Source organism: Hemitrygon akajei, chromosome 5, assembly GCF_048418815.1.
Source record: "Hemitrygon akajei chromosome 5, sHemAka1.3, whole genome shotgun sequence".
In the NCBI taxonomy this organism is placed as follows: Eukaryota; Metazoa; Chordata; class Chondrichthyes; order Myliobatiformes; family Dasyatidae; genus Hemitrygon; species Hemitrygon akajei.
Genome location: NC_133128.1, coordinates 158871576 through 158893509, shown reverse-complemented (window position 1 = coordinate 158893509; position 21934 = coordinate 158871576). Strand labels below are relative to the sequence as shown.

At 39.4% G+C, this 21934-nt stretch overlaps 1 protein-coding gene across 6 annotated transcripts in view; it reads left to right on the top strand.

Annotated features, from left to right (window-relative positions):
- The window catches only part of LOC140728368 (inositol polyphosphate 1-phosphatase-like), a 65965-nt gene that overhangs the window by 27917 nt on the left and 16114 nt on the right, over positions 1 to 21934 (top strand). For all 6 annotated transcript variants that reach the window (XM_073046983.1, XM_073046987.1, XM_073046984.1 and 3 more), the window contains exons 3-4: positions 1771 to 1831; positions 7468 to 7668. In XM_073046983.1, coding sequence (XP_072903084.1) covers positions 1771 to 1831; positions 7468 to 7668 — 262 coding nt within the window. The remainder of the gene's footprint in view (positions 1 to 1770; positions 1832 to 7467; positions 7669 to 21934) is intronic.

Genomic DNA, 21934 nt, shown 5'->3' with positions numbered 1-21934 from the left:
GCCTAAAAACTGGACTCATTTGTTCACGGATTTGATGTGAAAATCCTACATAAAGGTCTTCTGTGCGCATTAGATTACACAGGTCGTCATCAACCAGTTGATTAACGACTATCAGAAAAAAGGCTTGGGGAATTCCAGGCAAGATCAACTTTAAAATGCCTGATGTTTGTTCAGCAACAGATACACGTTTTGTGGCAGAATCTGTGTGTCCTATCCTTTTACAAATCTACTAATAGAAAGTGAAGAACTGCATTTATCAATCTGATCACCAGGGAAAGTACCATAGCAGAGCTAACAAATAAACATGAATTAAATGTTCTCTGGCACTTCTCTCTGCCAGACTCATTTTTGTTGTGCTGAATGACACAAACTATTTTGTGGCCCTTCTGCATAATGCAGAGCAGAGACCTTAGCTGTGTTTTCTGCCAGACTGATCAGCCTAAGCCTGTCCGTGGCGTGGAACCACTCTCACCCAAGAGCACCCACCTCTTGCAGTTCGGCAAGCCTTATTGGGAAGTATTGACCACATTGAAGGCACGCATCCTCCTTCCCCTATGTTTAAGCTTAGGGACAGCAAGATGGTGCTGGTGACCATATTCTCCTTTTTGCATGTTCTTGACACTTTCAACTATGATGTCAAAAATGTGATGAAAAACGGTTTACTTTTTTATTGTCACCAAACAATTGATACTAGAGCGTACAATCATCACAGCGATATTTGATTCTGCGCTTCGCACTCCCTGAAGTACAAATTGAAGTAAATATTATAAAAATTTAAATTATCAATCATAATTAGAAAATAGGAAAGGGAAAGTAAGGTAGTGCAAGTCAGGTCTGGATATTTGGAAGGTACGGCCCAGATCCAGGTCAGGATCCGTTCAGCAGTCTTATCACAGTTGGAAAGAAGCTGTTCCCAAATCTGGCCGTACGAGTCTTCGAGCTCCTGAACCTTCACCCGGAGGGAAGAGGGACAAAAAGTGTGTTGGCTGGGTGGGTCGTGTCCTTGATTACCCTGGCAGCACTGCTCCGACAGCATGCGGTGTAAAGTGAGTCCAAGGATGGAAGATTGGTTTGTGTGATGTGCTGGGCTATGTTCACAATCTTCTGCAGCTTCTTCCGGTCTTGGACAGGACAACTTCCATACCAGGTTGTGATGCACCCTAGAAGAATGCTTTCTATGGTGCATCTATAAAAATTAGTGAGGGTTTTAGGGGACAGGCCAAATTTCTTCAGCTTTCTCAGGAAGTAAAGGAGCTGGTGGGCCTTCTTGGCAGTGGACTCTGCTTGGTTAGACCAAGTCAGGTCATTTGTGATATTCACCCTGAGGAACTGAAAGCTTTTGACCTGTTCCACCTGCGCACCACCAATGTAGATGGGGTTGTGCGGTCCGCTACTCCTTCTGAAGTCAACAACCAATTCCTTCGTCTTGCTGACATTGAGGGATAGGTTGCATCATGCCACCAGGTTCTTAACTTCCTCTCTGTACTCAGACTCATCATTACCCAAGATACGGCCTACAATTTTGGTGTCATCAGCAAACTTATATATTGAGTTTGCTGGAAACTTGGCTACACAATCATGGGTGTACAGTGAGTACAGCAGGGGGCTGAGTACACAGCCTTGTGGGGCACTGGTGCTTGTAGAGGATATATCCCAATATGTTTATATCAAGAACAGTATTTATATATTTGATATATTTTTTCTCTAGTAGAAATTAATAAATCAATGTGCATAGAACCAGAGTATAACACTTGATATTTCAATATTCAGTTTCCAGGACTGGAAGATCACATATTTGGTGAAGAATCAAATGAATTCACTAACAGCTTGGGTAAGTAAAAACTTCATTCAAAATCCTTTCCAACGAACCAATTAGCAACATCTTGCTACTGTGAGCACTTTGCAGTTCAATAACAATATCTAGGTATGGTGCATGTGCTATCTTGATGAATTTGTTTGTGCACAGTTTGATTAATATGACCCTAATGCTTATTCATCAAGAGTTTTAGACTTCTTACCATTTAAAACTGCAAAGAAGAATCCTTAAAAATCTTTTTAAAAAGATCTCACCGTCCCCTGTTGATGTATATTCTTTCATGGTGACTGAGGGATGCCTTATAACAGAAGAGGCAGCTAGAGGAGCTGTTACCTCATAGTGACAGAGATCCGGGTTCAATCCTAACTTACGGTTCTGTCTTTACAGAGTTTGGATGTTCTCCCTGGGACTGTACAACTTTCCTCAGTATGTTCCAGTTTCCTCCCACTGCCCAAAGATGTGCAGATTGGAAGGTTAATTGGCCACTGTATACTGCCCCTCATGTGTTAGTCAGTGTAAAAAGTTTGGGGGAGTTGACAAGAATGTAGAGAGAATAAAATACGGAATTAATGTAGGACCAGTGTAAATGGGTGACTGGTGGTCAGTAGACTTGATGGGCTGGAAGGCCTGTTTCATTAAAGACACATCAGCTTTCTGGTCAACCCCAGTAATTTATAGCATAGTTACCTACTTAAGATTGACTTGTAGTCCAATGTAAATGCTTACAAATTTTGGAATAAATAACACTTACAGCAATTAATGTGATCAATATATCCTAACTTAAAATGTCTTCCCAAAATTATTCAACACGATACACTTCTTTACTGCAACTATAAGATCCAGAACTTTCTTGTAACATTTTCGATTAATCCCAATAATTATCTATGCAAACAAGGGATGGTTGTGAAATGTGTGACCTTGTCCTTATTCATGGATCTAGACTTACAGTGGTGATGGTTATCCAAGGTGATGAATGTTCTTTGTTATTGATTGTTTCGTGTATCATTGTATGTACAGAACATATTGATGACTATAATAAACACTTTATTAAGTTTACAGAGCTGAAGAATGAATTTCCTCATATTAATTAGATGGAGTTCAACCCAGATAAGTGTGAGGTGGTTCACTTTGGAAGGTCAAATATGATGGCAGAATATAGTATAAATATTAAGACTCTTGGCAGTGTGGAGGATCAGAGGGATCTTGGGGTCCGAGTCCATAGGACACACAAAGCTGCTGCACAGGTTGACTGTAGTTAAGAAGGCATATGGTGTATTGGCTGTCATCAACCGTGGGATTGAGTTCAAAAGCCGAGAAGTAAAGTTACAGTTATATAGGACCCTGGTCAGACCCCACTTGAAGTATTGTGTTCAGTTCTGGTCGCCTCACTACAGGAAGAATGTGGAAGCTATAGAAAGGGTGCAGAGGAGACTTACAAGGATGTTGCCTGGATTGGGGAGCATGCCTTATGAGAATAGGTTGAGTGAACTTGGCCTTTTCTCCTTGGAGCGACAGAGGATGAGAGGTGACCTGACAGAGGTGTATAAAATGATGAGAGGCATTGATCGTGTGGATAGTCAGAGGCTTTTTCCAGCTAACACAAGAGGGCCCAGTTTAAAGGTGCTCGGAAGTAGGTACAGAGGAGATGTCAGGGATGTTTTTTACGCAGAGAGTGATGAGTGTGTGAAATGGGCTGCCAGTGACGGTGGTGGAGATGGATACAATAGGGTCTTTTAAGAGACTCTTGGATAGGTACATGGAGATTAGAAAAATAGAGGCCTATGGGTAACCCTAGGTAACTTCTAAAGTGAGTACATGTTCGGCATAGCATTGTGGGCCGAAGGGCCTGTATTATGCTGTAGGTTTTCTATGTTTTTCCTCTGCACTCTTTCTATGGTTTCCACATCCTTCCTGTAGTGAGGCGACCAGAATGAGCACAGTACTCCAAGTGGGGTCTGACGAGTCATGCAAAGTATCAATTCAGGTGTTATATGGAACAAAAGTTTAAAATGGCAAGTTTCTGTGAATTCTACTTTAAACTTTGTTTTAAGACAAAGAGGTTGTAAGATGGTCATATAGTACAATCCTTGATATGCTGTAGTCTCACTACCGATGCTACATATGACAAACATTATGCATCCATCAGTAAAAGCCACATTTTATAACTGGACATAATCAGCAGGAAATGACGGGAAAGATCTCATATTTGAAATTAAATGTTATGAAAGTCATGATTTATTCCGAATTATGTTCCTAAAATTTATTCAAAATTCTGCAAATTACTTGAAACTTATCAGCCTCCTTGGAGCCATTTCTCTCCATTCAATTGGACACAGTTGGTGAATCTTGTCTGGGCCTAGCCTACAGCTGGTTCACTGTCAACTGCAGAACAATACATCTGCATGAGTCTTACATTGGACACATAGTGGTAAGGATCTATCATTGATTTTAAAACATCCTTGGTCATGAGTGGCCCTTGGACCTCTTTTAGACTGTCAATCTGGAAGTCTCCGTCTTTAATGCCTTTCACCAATATTTTCATTATGAAGTACTGCTGGTAAGTATTTTTTCAATAGACTGCTGTTGTGGTTTTCTTTTTATTAGAATATAGGCAAATTGTGAGGTAAGAATTGCTGAAGCATTGAACTTTTTATATGTATCTGCTTTTCTTTGTGTATGCTTTTTTAGTTATTTAAAAGATCTTTTGACAGCTATATTGCTTTTGGATTGTGTTTTAATTTTAGGATAATATATGTGTCACAATTTCGTCAATACTTCGATGTATTATTAACTCTGTTGCAAAACAAGGATGATCTGATTTAGGAAAACAAAGTTATGAAAACACGTTTTCATATTATTCTTTTTGTGGACTCAAAAGCACTAAACTGCTTATTGTTCTTAAAGTGCACAGCTGTTTAACAGACGTCAGTTTAGCAGGCAGTTTACACACAGAAAAGTCCCACAAGAGGCATGTAAGAAATACACAGAACCATACAGCCCAGTGTCGGGCATTCGGCCCACAATGTTATGCTGGTTTTGAACTCTTCTAAGGTCAATCTAATCCCGCCTTCCACTTTTCTTTCATCCATTTTCTTAAATGCCCCTAATGTACTGTATCTGCCTCAACCACTAGCTCTGGCAATGCAGTCCATTCACTCTGTGTAGACTCACCTACTTCTGACATCCCCCCCACCCCCCATACGTTTCTCCAATCACCTTGAAACATGCCCTCCTGTAATGGCCACTTCCACCCTGGGAACAATGGCAAGATGGTGCTGTCGAGACACAGCGCCATTTTGTGGCAGCAAACAAACCACTAACTATTCTACCAATTTTACTCTTTTCTGGACTACGGTCATGGCAATCCACAGCCAATTTCCCTTGGAAGTAGCACATTTGAACCATCTGTAGAACCTCGTTTTTTTGCGGTGTCCTGAAGGATTCAACAAACTGGACTCTCAAGAATGCAGGCGTGACTGCAGTGGCCATTGCTGGAGCGGACTTGGGGCCAGATTAAAACTTTGGGCCAAGTCGAGGTAGCAGGGCCCAGGGCCAAGAATGGAAAAGGAATCAATGTTTAGCTGATGTTAGCTCCAAGCCAGATTACAAAGATCAAGGCCGAGCGCGAAGGACAAACTGGTGTTCAGCTCACTACTCCAAGAGCCTTTACCTGCTCCAGTGTTGAACTGGCTCTGTGGCTGTGGCCTGCAGCCATTGGTTTTTTGGACCCACTCCAGTATTGAACTGGCATCATGGCTGTGGCCTGCAGCCAATGAGTTCTTGGACCTGCTCCAGTATTGAACTGGCTCCATGGCTGTGGCCTGCAGCCAGTGGGTTCTTGGATCCGCTCCAGTGTTGAATTGGCTTCATGGATGTGGCTTACAGCCAATGGGTCCTTGGACTGGCTCAGCACTGAACTGGCTCCATGGCTGTGGCCTGTAGCCAATGGGTTCTTGGACTGTCTGCTGTGGTGAACTGGCTCCATGGCTGTGGCCTGTAGCCAATGGGTTCTTGGACTGTCTGCTGTGGTGAACTGGCTCCATGGCTGTGCATTCACTTTCAGGGACTCTGCAGCTCATGTTCTGTGCAGCATTTCTTTACTTTCTTATTGATTGCTCAATTTGTTCTTTTTTTTGGACATTGGGTGCTTGACGGTCTTTGAGTTTTTTTTAGTGGGTTCTACTATGTGTGTTCTATTGCTGCCTGCAAGAGGACGAATCTCAAGGTATGGTATACAGTACATACTTTGATAATAAATATACTATGAGGTTTGAACTTTTAACCTTTGGGGAAAAAGGCACTGGCTGTCCACTCTATTGATGCCCCTTATCATCTTATACCTGTCAAGTCACTCCTTGTCCACATTTGCTCCAGAGAGAAAAGACCTAGTTTGCTCAATCTTTCCTCAGAAAACATACCTTTCCTCATAAACCAGGCAAATTATTACACTTCATGGATTTTGGCAGAGTTGGATTTACATGCATTGCAAAGGTTGAGATGTTCTTTTCCATCCATCTAAATAAGTCCCAACGTTCATACTTTGTCGCACTGCTAGTCACGCCCAAGTCATTCTTTGGTGCTTGAATCCAATGTCTTGCTTGTACTATCAGATCTGAAATAAAAGTAGAAAACTCGGAAAATACTCAGCAGGTTAGGCAGCATCTGTGGAGAGGGAAACAAAGTTCACATTTCAAGTCAGTGACATTTCATCGGAACATAAACTGCGCCACCACCCCCCCCCCCAGCCTGTGCACTCTCATCTAGTATCTCCATCAGTTCCTACTTGTTTTATATTTCCAATATATGTTTTTTTTTGTTTTTGTTAAATCTGATGTTACACATATGATATAAATGTCAGTGCCATAAATATGCATTTTAAGTTTCTCCAGCTTTGGCAGAAGAGTGTTCAGCCAAAAGAACATATGTTTACCAGTTCACATTAGAGACACTCCATCCTCCCAAGATCTTCACTGCCATGTTGACTTGCTGCTCAGTTGCAACTACTAAATTAAGCAAAAGCCATTAACTTGCTTCCTGTCTGCTGTTAAGCTCCAGTGTACTGTTCCTTTTTATTTAACTAGATTCCCAGTCAATAAACTCATTATTTCTCCCATCCACCCTCAATTAATAGTCAGAGAGTCATAGAATCTTTGAAAAATACAGCATAGAAACAGGTCCTTCAGTCTGTGCTGAACCATTTAAGTTGCCTACTCCAATCGACCTGCACTGGAACCATAGCCTTCCAAACCCCTACCATCCATGTATCTATCCAAACTTTTCTTAAGCATTGAAGTCATGCTTGCACGCCCCACTTGCGCTGGTCAGATCCTGGGGATTTATCCACCCTAATTTAGTGCAAGACAGCAACCAGCTGCTCCTCTGTAATCAGTATAGAATCCATAAAGTTGATGCCGTTTTGCCTCACTTCTATAGACTCGGTGCCTGTCTCCCAAGTAAATGATGGCCTATGCAACTTTTAATTTGTCTTCTGTTACAGGGATTTGATGAAAGGTTCTTTGCCTTGGTGCTGTTCCCACCTATATATAGCATCAATTAGCACAAGTTGAACTAAAAATAGAAGGGAAAGATAATTAGCTGAAGATCCTCGCTGTACCAATTACCAACTGTGGCAGTTTTTTTCCCCTCTTTAGGAGAAAAGATTAAAGTTGGAGTGTGTGCAACAGAGGAAGATACAGCAGAGTTGCTGAGCAAAGTGCTAAATGGTAACATAGCAGCAGCTGAACTACTGGCTTCAATTATACATCACGATGTCTCCATTGAAGATCCAGCACTGGAAAAGTTGGCAGCAGAAATCCCCCAGGATACCATGGCCCTTTGGGTAGATCCTATAGGTACGTCGGCAAATAGCACTAAAATAGAAGTGCCTTTGGTAAATTAATATAGATTTTGTTTTCTTTTAACAATTTGAATCAATGTATGATTGCATTGTTATCAGGGCACATAAAACTGAACTCCAGTTGGCCAAGGGACCAACCAATGAAATTGTTAAATTTATGCATAACACTCAGAACCAAAATAAACATAACCTAACTAACTATCTTTTTACTCCCTATCCTGAACAAGTTTGCTCTGTGTACAAAAAGAATGAAAGAATATAAATAAAAAGCGGGTCAATGCCCCAGAGCCTATTGTGACATTCTGTAAGAATATGCCTGATCCCTATATGTTTTGAATCCTTCTGGGTTCAATATTCTATGAGTCTACTTTCGACTGTACTCACTAATCGGTCAAGAATCCAAATTATATGAAGAATAATTTACTCAGATTTACAGTTTCGAAGATCTAACAGTCATGCTGCTTCACTAAAATTGTGAGTTCAACTTTAAACCTTAAAGTAACTATATCTCAAGATGGAATCATAACAGAGGCTCTCCACAAAGAACACGTGCCTTGAGTTTATTTGATGTCTTTCTTCTACCTTAGAGTGCTTTACAGTCAATGATATGCCTTTGAAATCTGGTTACTTTTGCAATGGTGTGCCAAAATGCCAAATAGAATGTATTTCTAAGTTCATTTGTAAGTTACAAAAGCTAAAGTCCAAAAAAACTTAAAAGTTTGCAAAGGTGAAAGTAAGAAATGCACACGCTGAACCATTAGATCACTAAAAAGAAGGGCATAATAATTACATTCAAATGTTCTGAAAAGTTAAGTCTAGGTTACTTACTGAAAAATTATTAATGCACATCAATTGATGCAGTTGATGAAGTTAGTTTTAATTTGGACAACTTACAAAAAAAGAACTCTTTAATAACAGCATCCACGCCTCTGTAACCACAACAGGAACCTACGCCACAAGTAAATGTCAAACATTAGCAGTTTGGTAGAACTTGTATTTACACCAAGCTTGATTTGGAAATCATCTTACTGAAATTTGTCCTTCCACTGGACCTTTTAAAGAAATCATGTATCTTCCAAGTAATCATTTAGTCCATCCACCTTATTTTTTTTATTTCAGCATTTATTTCTGTTTACTTCTCTCTGAAACAACATTAGATATTCTTCAACATCTAAGGAGTTGTTTAAATTCAACTTGCCCTTCCATTAATATAGTGGAGCAGCAGCGTGATGTGGCTACTGTTTGAGTTTTTAATATGACAAGTTCACCTATTGGTTTGGCTTGTGGCTTGTACAAAGCAGAGTCATTGGTGGAGTTGTTGCTTTTCTTAACAGTAAACTTATAAGCCATTTTGGATCAATTGAAGGACAAGCGATTGTGACTGGGGTAGCAGCTGTCAAGCCACAGAGGAAGGGGTGGGTGACCAGATTAGCTGGCCTTGTCCAAGCCATTCTTGGTGTCAGCCACTTTATTTACATGTCTATATGAGGCAATAAGACCATAAGACATACAGTATGTACAGAGTTCAGCCACCTGGTCCATTGAGTCTGTTCCACTATTCCATCATGGCTGATTTATTATCCCTCTCCTTTAAGACCATAAGACTATGAGGTGTGTACTTTGGCAGAGGCAGATATATATATATATATTTCCTTCTCATAACAGACTTAGTGCTGAAATATTGGGTTGTACACTCTAATCTCTAGCTCATGTCCCAGAGTTGTGTGGTTCTTTGATTTCATTAATATGTTGTTAATTACAATGCACTTCCCTTGTGTTTTTTCTCCTCACAAGGGAAAATTCTGAATCCAGCAAAACTGGTCACAACCTGTGTCAAATTTCCACACACACTGCAAATTTCCAACCTCCTGCCAAATTTTAAAAGTGACTGAAACTCAGGCCCATGCCTTGTTGCTTTCATGTCTCACACTTCCAATGATGTTCTGGCTGACCTCCCTCTTCTTTCCATAACCTTGAGGTCATCCAAACATCTCTGGATGCATCCAGGCTCAAAGCAAATACTGTGGGTCTGTTACATTTGATCCAATTTGGCTCCCAGTTGAACAAAAAACCTTGATATTAAAAATATCATCACAATTTTATAATTGCTCCATGGTATTTGCTTTGGTTTATCACTAAAATAGAGCAAATAGCTTTTGTTTGTATGCCATCCTTACAGATCATTCCATACACTAGTACATCAGGGTAGTAAAAAGGAAAATAATGGAAGAATAGAGAGTTACAATTACTGAGAAAATATAGTGCAGGTAGTCAAATAAAATGCAAGGGACAAATATTTAAAATAATTAAATAATTAATTTTTAAATTTCTGATTCTAGACATGATTTTCTAATGCTATGGGGACCCTTTCTGAGTTATTTTCATAATCTTTGAACTGTTATTAAAGTATGGATCTGAGCCATTATTAATATAATATTATATGGCATTATTATAATATTATATTATTTTTTTCTCTTTTTCACCAACCAGCTCATTTGGTAGTGGGGGTAGATTTTTAAAATAAAATACAATCATTCTGCTTCATTTAATTTCATAATTTGATCTTTTTTCTACATGATTGATTAGGAATATGGGATACCGTGATCATCTTACTGTGATTTAAATGTAATGTAATTCGTATTACTTGTATCCTTATGAACTTTGTATTTATATCCATGCAATTTATATAATATTAATAAAAATATTGAAAGAGAAATAATTACAGAGAAAGTTAGGACAGGTCTACAGATTAAGGTTCTATACAGAGGCAGGGCTATTTATGGGGGCATCAGGCAGGATTTTGCCGAGATCAGCTGGGTATGACTGCTTGTTGGTGAGGGAATGACTGACAAATGAAGGGCTTTTAAAAGTGTGATATCAGAAGTCCAGGAGTAACATGGGTTGTGTTAGGATATGGGCAAGGTATGGTAGGAGGCAGAGGTTGCTTTTGGACTGGAGGCCTGTCACTAGTGGTGTGCCACAGGAGTCAGTGCTGGGATCTTTGTGGTTCATTACTTATGTAAACAGTTAGGACGTGAGCGTACAAGGCATGGTCAGTAAGTTTGCGGCTGATATTAATATAGATGGTATTGCAGATAGCAAAGAAGGTTATCAAATATTACAGGGGAGAGCTTGACAAGCTAGATAGTAGGTCAAAAATTGATAAATAGCTTTCAATTTGGTTAAGTGTGAAGTGTAGCATTTTTGGAAGTTAAACCAGGGTAAAACATTTACAGTGAATGATCAAACAAGAGAAAATCTGCAGAAACCCAAGCCACACACACTACCATAAGTTGTGCTCAGCAGGCCAGGCAGCATCAATGGGGAAAAGTGCAGTCGATATTTCGGGCCAAGACACTTCAGCGGGACTGGAGAATAAAAGGTGAGTAGATTTAAAAGATGCAGGGGAGGAGAGAGAAACACAAGGTGATAGGTGAAACCAGGAGGGGGAGGGATGAAGTAAAGAGCTGGGAAGCTGGTTGTTGAAAGGGCTGAAGAAGGGGGAGTCCAATAGGAGGGAACAGAAGGCCATGGAAGAAATAAAATGGAGAGGAGCACCAGAGGGAGGCAATGGGCAGGCAAGGAGATAAGGTTAGAGAGGGTTAAAGGGGATGGGGAATGGTGAAGTAGAGGGGGTGGGGAGACATTACCATAAGTTCGAGAAATCAGGTGGAGGCTACCCAGACGGATTATAAGGTGTTGTTCCTCCATTATGAGTGTGGCCTCATTGCGACAGTAGAGGAAACTATGGACTGACATATTGGAATGGGAATAGAATAGGAAATGGAATTAAAATGGGTAGCCAGTGGGAGATCCCACCATTACCATCTGAATGGTGTCAAGTTAGGAAAAGGGGAAGTACTACAAGATCTAGGTGTTCTTGTACATCAGTCACTGAAAGTACAGCAGGCAGTGAAGAAAGGTAATGGCATGTTGGCCTTCATAACAAGGGGAGTTGAGTATAGGAGCAAAGAGGTCCTTCTGCAGTTGTACAGGGCCCTGGTGAGACCACACCTGGAGTACTGTGTTCAGTTTTGGTCTCCAAATTTGAGGAAGGAAATTCTTGCTATTGAGGGAGTGTAGCGTAGGTTCACAAGGTTAATTCCCGGGATGGCATGACTGTCATATGTTGAAAGATTGGAGCGAGTGGGCTTGTATACACTGGAATTTAGAAGGATGAGAGGGGATCTGATTGAAACCTATAAGATTATTAAGGGTTTGGGCATGCTAGAGGCAGGAAACATGTCTCCGATGTTGGGGGAGTCCAGAACCAGAGGCCACAGTTTAAGAATAAGGGGTAGGCCATTTAGAATGGAGTTCAGGAAAAACTTTTTCACCCATGGAGTTGTGGATCTATGGAATGCTCCGCCGCAGAAGGTAGTGGAGGCCAATTCTCTGGATGCTTTCAAGAAAGAGTTAGATAGAGCTCTTAAAGATAGCGGAGTCAAAGGATATGGGGAGAAAGCAGGAACGGGGTACTGATTGTGGATGATCATCCATGATCACAGTGAATGGCGGTGCAGGCTCAAAGGGCCGAATGGCCTACTCCTGCACTTATTGTCTATTGTCTATTATCCTGCATCTTCTGGCATAGGTGCTTGGTGAAACAGTCTCCCAATCTACACTGGGTTTCACCGATATACAGGAGGCCACACCGAGAGCACCGAACACTGTGTGACTCCAACACACTCACAGGTGAAGTGTCACCTCACCTGGAATGATTGAGCTATTAAGGAGTGTTGTGTAGCAGAGGGAACTCAGAGTACAAATACATAGTTCACTAAAACCGTGTGGCAGTGAAGATGATGTCTGGTATGTTGGTCCTCATCTGTCAGGGCGCAGACAATAGGAGTTGAGACATGATGTTGCTGTTACCTTTTTTTTTGGCACTGGAATGATAGTCGTTTTGTTAAAGAAGTTGGGAATCTCACATTGGAGTAAGGAATACCGCATCAGCTGGTAGATGCATGATCTGAGGACACAGCTCCAGACTCAATCAGGGCCATTTGCTTTCCATGAGCTTACTCCCTGGAAGGCTGATCTGATGCATGTGATAGTGACTATGGGTATAGATGCATCATAGGCTGTTGGGGTAACTGGTGACATTTCACTGATATTTCTGTTCAAAATGTGCATAGAATACATTGAGTTCATTGCAGAAGGATGCGTTGCTGCCAGCAATACTGCCTACTTTCATTTAGTAGTGTGTTATGGAACACAAAGCTTGCCACAGTTGGTGGCTTGGTCTGCCATTGGGTCTTGGCATTCTTGATGGTTTTTTGAAGATTGTACCTAAATTTCCTGTATAGCTTAGGATCATCAGACTTGAAGGTCTCAGACCTGGATGTTAGTGTGGAGCAGATTTTCTGCTTCCTCAATGGTTTCCAGTTAAGGGACACTGAGACTGACTGGTATGCAGTCCTCTACATGCTCTCCCTGCCTCTGCATCTCTCCAGCCCTATATGCCTCTGGAGTGACTGTGTAACTATAATTTTGGTCTCTTTAGAAGCTGGGAATTGAATAGTTTTAACCATTTACTTGGTCATCTTCTCTAATGTCTGCTCATGGAACTTCAGAGTCAGGATTTGTTAGACAATGTTCCTGTGTAATTCCTGTGGATATTCTGTGGCATTATTATGTATTATGCAAGCACTGATAAATTAATGAAAAACTCATACTTTGATAAGTATTAGAATTTACTTAATATTTTGAAAGCTTGAGATTTTTATCAACTTATTGAAACACCATCATGTTTAACCTGAGGCCACAGAAACAGCACTGAGGTAAAGCATACATCACAAGCAAATATTGTTTGACTACTGTTATGATAAGTTTTCATTCTATTTTATCTCAGGCCAAGGTACTATGTTTTAAAAAAACAGCATGTGAAAACCTCTTCCTGTGAGCTTTCTGTGAATGTCAATACCGTCTAAACCAGCTAACCCAGCACTTCCTTCAAAATAAGATCAGTTTTACTATGACATCTGGCTATGAATTTATCAAAAAATCTACTCACATAAATTTAAATGACTTGAACTTTGATCATGTAAGCAATTAGGCAATTTTGGTAATTCTGTTGTTTAAAATTTCAAAGTTCTTATTTTAGTTGGTGATATATTTCTCTGTAAGCACCTATAAATACACATTTTAAAGTGGTACGTCATCCATTATACCACATTTTTTGAAGTTATTTGTAACATCCTGGGGAAAAAATGATATATGTTAAGCTCAAGAATTCAAGTTTTATGTACGTTTCTAAATTTAATGCAAATTTTTAGTTCTTTTCCTCTGTTTTTTAGTCAGTACGAGGGAGGAGCTGAAACCTGGTCCCCTCACATGATTTAAACTGTGATAGCTTTAGTGTAGATTGCGTGACTGTGTCATCAATAATCAGCAGAAGGCACAGCTGCTCCATTGTCCTAGAATGTTGCATTGAAAATAGAAGGTACAATATGCTTCAGAAAGACACAGTTCAAATTTAGAACCCAAGTATATGTGTTATGTACTGTAGATTTATGTATATGGCAGGAACAGCTTTCACTGTCTGTACTCTGTTTAGATATTGTAATTTCTTGGCAGCAAAGTTCAAAACATTTAAAATCATCATCACAATCCAGGACTGTTAAATCTTAATTTAACTCTAATATCTCCTCATAGTACTCAGAATCACATTTTGTTTGACAGTATTCCTGTGCAATGCCACAATATATTTTGTTGTTAAAGTGCTATATAAATGTAACTTATTATACAAGAACAATACACTGTTAAATTATACTGGTATACTTTAACAACTGTTAGAAAGTAGTTAAAATGCTGAAAACATCCAGAATATATAGAGACAATTTAATCTTTTTTAACTATTAGCTGTTTCGTAATAATGATGAAGCAATAACGGCAAATTGCATCTTTCATTGAGAAATGATAAGAAACAGTCATGTGCAAAGCATTACACCTCCACCTTCCATTCAGACAATGAAAATCAGCATTGAAGTTGTAGCACAGAGGGCATTACAGCACGGGGTGGGCTTGTCATCCCACCTTGTCCACACCTACCATAGTGTTTATCTACAATCATCCCACTTGCTGACAGTTCGGGCTGTATCCCGCCACACCTTTTCGATCCATGTATCTATCTAAATGTCTTTAAAATCTTGCAATTACAATTGAAATTTCACAGCTGTCTCCACCCTCTCCTCCTACAGCTCATTCCGGATAACGACCACTCTATTCGTGAAAAACTTACCCTTCTCATCTCTTAAATTTCTCCCCTCTTTGCTCATCCATGCTTTCTTGGTCGAGATTGCCCTGCCCTGGGAAAAAGACTCTGACCATTTATGCTATCTATACCCATCATAATTTTATAATAATAAAAAAATTATTATTATTATTTTAACTATTGTTTCATTATTGTCACATATACCAAGATACAGTGAAAAGCTTGCCTTGCACACTGTTCATGCAGATCAAATCATTACACAATGTGTTGAGATGGCATAGATAAAACAATAACACTACATAATAAAGTCACAAGATCATAACTAGGTTGATTTTGAGTCAGAGTCATTGAGTCATGGAACACCTCTGCACAAAAATTTGCCTTTTGGCCCATTTGGTCTATGCTGAACCATTAATCTGCCTAATTCCATCAACCTGCACCCAGACCATAAAACTCTTGTACTGCTCCCATCATGTATCTATCCAAATTTCTCCTAAGTGTTGAAATCGAACACACATCCACCTCTTACACTGGCAGCTTGTTCTGCACTCACACCAGCCTCTGAGTGAAGAAGTTCCCCTTCATGTTTTTCTTAAACATTTCACTTTTCACTCTTAAACCCATGACCTCAGTGGAAAAAGTCTGCTTGCATTTACCCTATCTCTACCCCTACCGCTATCAAATCTCACCCTCAATCTTCTATTATCTAGGGAATAAAGACCTAACCTATTCAACCTTTCCCTATAAATCAGGTCCTCAAGTCCCTGTAACGTCAATGCAATGGTCAAGCGTGCATGTAATCATCCTAGGGAACCATTCGATAGTCTTATAAAAGTGGTGTAAAAGTTATCCTTAAACCTGATGGTACATGCTTTCAGGTTTTCGTATACTTTGTCCGATGAAAGAGGGGAGAAGAGAAAATGTCCAGAATGGGTAGGATCTTTGATTATATTGATTGCATTACAGAGACAGTGAGAAGTATAGAGTTCATTGCGGGGAAGTTGGTTGCTGTAATGTGCTGAGCCGTGTTCACAACTTTCAGCAATTTCCTGTAAGCATGGGAAGAGCAGTTACCATACCAAGCAGATAGGGATGTTTCTGTGAGGATTTGAAAGGGTCAGGGGGAACATGACAAATTTCTTTAATTTCCTGAGGAAGTAGAGGCATTGGTGAACTTTCTTGACCATGGTGTTTACATAGTTAGACCGGGACAGGCTTTTTGTGATGTTCACTCTTAAGGCCGCCCCTCAGCCATCTACACTCAAGTGAGAATAATCCCAGGCCTTCCGAGTCTCCTAATTAGCACAGCCCTCCATTCCAAGCAACATCCAGGCAGATTTATTTTGTGCATTCTCAATTGCTACCACATCCATTCTGCAGTGTGTCACCCAGAAATGTGCACAATACTTGATGTGGTCGTACAAATGCTTTCCATATCTGCAACACAACATCCCAACTCTTATATTCCATGCCTCAACCTATGAAGGCAAGCATGGCAAATGCTAAAATCTTATTTTACATTAGGATCTAATGCTTTTACATCAAGAATATATCAATAAAATAGGTATAATTTAAACTGACAGCATGGTCTCCAGAGGAATCACCCCGCATTTTACCTGGAGGAAGTGGGGTGGTGGTGGGGGGGGGGGGGGAGCAGAAGAAAAATACAGACTGCTGTGTGAGAGCCAGTCTACAGTTATTCACAGTGGCCTTTTTACTTTGATTTATCTGGGAAATTGTAACGTATGGATCTATTTCTTTTTGACCCACCTCCTTAGCCCTATGTATTGATCTGTTGTCCACACATGCACTGTTGTCTATGCATGTGCTTTGCTCTCTCTCTCTCTCGCCGCAACATGAATACACCAATTAAAGCATCTCCCACATGTGTGCTTTTATTTAATTGATACGTAGTTGTGCACGGACACAACAAATTGGCAACAAGTACGAACCCGAATGTCAGAAAATATCGTGAGCTGCACCAACAGTTATGGCACAATTACGGGACAAAACAGCGAGAGTTAAACAGAAGTAGAAGGCCATCACAGACACTAACAAATGTGTGAGTACAGTGCATAGTAACAGTGAAAGTCGCGCTGAATTCAAAGTGAAAATAACGTAGTGATGGCTTCAGTCGGGAAAGCTGACGAATTTGTGCTAATTAAGGCTGGAAGTTGTACATCAAGAGGGTTGAACTGTATTGTAACGAGAGCGATGTGGAGGAGCAAAAGAAAGCTCCTGCACTTCTTAGCTTAATGGACCCAAGAACATAGAGTCTCTTATGCAACCTAGTAACCCCAGCAAAGCCAGCAAGCAAGAGATTCAAAGAAATTGTTACAATTTTACAAAATCACTTGAGCCCTAAACTGCTAATAATAGCTTTAGATTTTACAAAAGGAACCAGTCAAAAGATGAAAACATCTCTGAATACATTGCAGAACTGCAAACTTTACCAGTACTGTGACTTTAGAGATGGACTTTCTGATGCATTAAAGGACAGGCTTGTATGTGGCATGCACAGTCAAAGCACTCAAAAGCGGCTATTAGCTGAAAGAGGCTTAACCTTACAACAGGCATTGACCCATTGCAACATCGTTAGAGACCACAGCAAAGGATGCAGCAGAACTACAGAAAAGAAGTTAGAATATGATAAGCACAAAATGTCCTTGAATGCTGCAAAAATCCAAAAATGTCATCACTGTGGCAAATTTCCCATGATGCAAATGACTGTTGGTTCAAAGAGAAAGCCTGCAGAAAGTGTCAGAGACAAGGTCACACAGAGAGAGTGTGCAAGGCAGACAAAAAAGCACAACCCAGTGAAAAGTCTCAAACACAAAACTAAGCAAAGGCACAGAGTGACTGAATGTACAACAGAATCAGACAACACAGAGTCAGACATAGGTGAACTGTCATGCCTAGAACTGCATAGTATAATTGAAGCAGATCACAAAATCGTCTGGATGACAATAGATGAGTCTGGTATAAAACTGAAAATGGAGCTGGATATTTCTACAGGCTGACTACAACAGATTGTTTTCTAAGATACCATTAGAGAAGACCGTTAAAGACTTACACACTCGGTGTTTACTAATAATCAAAGATCTCCATTTTTTCGTTTATTTCGGGGCACTAGACAAGGTTGTCCTCTTAGTCCATTACTATTTAACATCGCTTTAGAACCTTTGGCAATTGCCATCAGAGAATCACAGGATATTTTGGGTATTAATCGTGGAACAGATATTCATAAGGTATCTTTATACGCAGATGATTTATTATTATTCATCTCTAACCCTGAGAAATCTATTCCAGCAGTCTTATCATTGTTGGCTCAATTTAGTGAGTTTTCTGGGTATAAGTTAAATCTTAATAAGAGTGAATTGTTTCCTTTGAATAGACAGGTCCCAAACTATGGTATTTTACCGTTTAAATTAGTTAAAGACTCTTTTACTTACTTAGGGATTAAAATTACAAAAAACCATAAAGAATTATTTAGGTTTAATTTTCTACCCTTAATTGATCAGATTAAAGGCTTGTTTACTAAGTGGTCACCATTATCTTTGTCTCTGATAGGTAGGATTAATGCTATTAAGATGGTCATTTTACCTAAATTTTTATATATTTTTAAAAGCGGTACCAATTTTTATTCCGAAATCCTTTTTTACTAATGTTGATTCAAAAATTTCCTCATATATATGGCAGAATAAAAATCCCAGGTTAGGTAAAATATACTTACAGAAGACAAGGAAGGATGGTGGGTTGGCATTACCCAATTTCAGATTTTACTATTGGGCAGTTAATATTAGATATTTGATATGTTGGTTGAAAGAATGGGATGGTCCTTTTGGCCCCCATTGGGTGAGTTTGGAAACTAAATCAGTATCTGCTTATGCTCTGGGTTCTATTTTAGGGACATCTCTCCCTTTTGCTCTTTCTAAATTGCCGAATCGAATCGACAACCTGATAGTTAAATATACCTTACGTATATGGTTTCAATTTCGGAAATTTTTCGGGTTGACTCAATTCGTGTTAAATAGTCCTATTGTATCTAATTATTTTTTCCACCCCTCAATTATAGATCAAGCTTTTTTGGCTTGGAAAACTAAGGGATTATTAAGATTTTCTGACTTATTTTTGGACAACTGTTTTATGTCTTTTGAGCAATTAGCAAATAAATATAATTTGCCTAGATTTCATTTTTTTAGATACTTACAGGTTAGGCATTTTTTAAGTACGGTACTTCCTTCATTCCCAAATATTGTGTCTTCAGATATTTTGGAGAGTTTGTTTGAATTAAACCCTTTTCAAAAAGGGCTTATATCAAAACTTTATAATATAATTATGAAGATACGTTCAGTGCCCTTTGATAAGACCAAAAATGATTGGGAAAGAGAGCTTAATTGTATTATTCCTATTGAGAATTGGGATAGAATTCTTCAATTAGTTAATACATCATCTATATGTGCCAAACATTCATTAATACAATTTAAGGTTGTGCATAGGGCCCATATGTCCAAGGATAAATTAGCTCATTTTTATTCTCATATAAACCCTATTTGTGACAGATGTCAATCAGAAATCGTGTCTTTAACTCATATGTTTTGGTCATGTCCGATTTTGGAAAAATATTGGAAAGATATTTTTGATATTATTTCGGCGGTACTGAACATTGATTTACAACCCCATCCTATTACCGCAATTTTTGGTTTACCGATGATGGGCTCACTTCACTTATCTCCTTCCACCTGTCGAATGATTGCTTTTCTCACTTTGATGGCTAGAAGATCTATTTTGCTGAATTGGAAGGAAATTAATCCTCCCACGGTATTTCATTGGCTTTCTCAAACTATGTTATGTCTAAATTTAGAAAAAATTAGAAGTGCTGTATTTGATACTTCTATTAAATTTGAAAAGATATGGAGACCATTTATTCAATATTTTCATATGATGTAATGGCCCTGTGCCAGGCTTATTGGTTTTTTCAGCTTTAATCGTATGTATGTTGAGAGGATCGGAGTTGACGACATTGATGTTTATGTATGCTTGTGAGATACTATGAACAGCCCTTTTTTTTTCTTCTCTTTTTTCTTTTAGTTTTTTTTTAGTTTTTTCTTCCTTTTTTGTTTTTTTTTCTTAGATATTAGATTAGTAGATTAGTTAACTTTCATATATAGATTTATTTTTTTTCTCTTTTTTTATATTATATATTATGGAATATCTAGACTTACCTTGTTCATATATACACTATATGGTTTATGTTTGGGAAAGCTTACTTATACTGTATTCATTGTTTATGTATTCCTTCATGTGTAATGGGAGTTTATATGTTTGTAATCCATTATTAATATTTTAATTGTATTTTGTTCATAATATTTTTAATACTAATAAAAAGATTAAAAGAGAGAAGACTTACACAAGTGAAAAAGTGTCCTCCAAAGGCAAATGGAAAGTGAAGGTGACATATGGAGGCCAAACACAAGAGTTAGAACAACACACACAAAATGCCGGTGGAACACAGCAGGCCAGGCAGCATCTATAAGGAGAAGCACAGTCGACGTTTCAGGCTGAGACCCTTAGTCAGGACTAACTGAAAGGAAAGGTAGTAAGAGATTTGAAATCTTTCAAATCTCAAATTTCAAATTTGAAAACTTTCAAATCTCTTACTCTCTTTCCTTTCGGTTAGTCCTGATGAAGGGTCTCGGCCCGAAACGTCGACTGTGCTTCTCCTTATAGATGCTACCTGGCCTGCTCTGGTCCACTGGCATTTTGTGTGTGTTGTTTGAACTTACAGCATCTGCAGATTTCCTCATGTTTGCTGTTTAAAAACAACAGTTAGAGCTTTATGTATTGAAAACTCGAGGACCAACACTTTTTGGATGTGAATGGTTGAGAAAAATCCAACTAGACTGGCACTCAATCAAAGCTCTCAGTGTGACATCAACAGGCAACAGCAGCCCAAATGGCAGCACTAACCAGAGACTGGCACAGCTGCTTAATGCTGATGAGAAGGTGTTTGAGAAGAAGATTAGTAAACTCAAGGGCATGAAGGCCTGAATTGAACTGGATGAAACAGCAACACCAAGATTCCATAAAGCACATCCAGTGCCTTACACACTATGTTCTAATGTGAATGCTAAACTGCAGAGCTTGGAAGCAACTGGAATTTTCTCCAAGGTTGAGTGGACTGATTGGGCCATGCCCATTGTCCAGATGATCAAGAAAGGGAAGGCAGGATTCCTCACAATCAACACTCACAAGGGACTGTTCCAGGATAATCGTCTCGTCTTTGGCGTCACATCAGCTCAGCAATTTGGCAAAGAGGAATGGACCAACTGCTCCAAGATATCTCAGGAACACAACGTTGATGACATCATCATGACTGGTAAGAATGATGAAGAACACTTCCAGAATCTTGTTAAAGAATTAGAATTTATTTAAATCTTACATCCATCCCACTACATGAGGGAGTAAAAATCTTTGCATTATGACTCCGTTGCAATGTACAGACAGGTGAATTTATAAATCTAACGGCTTGTAGAGAGAAGCTGTCCCAGAGCCTATTGGTCCTGGCTTTAATGCTGTGGTGCCACTTGCCAGGTGGAAGCAGCTGAACCAGTTTATGATTGGGGTGACTGGAGTCCCCCTTGATCTTCTTTCTGCACCTGCTGCTATAAATGTCCTCAATGGAGAGAAGTGCTTCCCAGACTGAATGAGTATGGTCTGCACGCAAAGAGAGAGAATTATGAGTTTTTCGAGATTGAAATCTCATATTGTGGACACGTCATTGACAAGCCTGGCTTACAGATGTCACAAGAAAAGATGGAAGATTTTCCAAACCAGAAAATGTGCCACAACTCAGTTTATACTTGGGCCTTGTAAACTACTACTACCAGTTTCTCCCAAACATTGCTACAGTGCTGCATCCACTGATTGCACTAGTACAGACAAGAGCAAAGTAGGAATGGTCAGAAAGATGTGAAAGAACATTCAAGGAAATAAAGAGACTAATAATATCCAATGAACTGCTCACCCATTAGACCCATCCCTG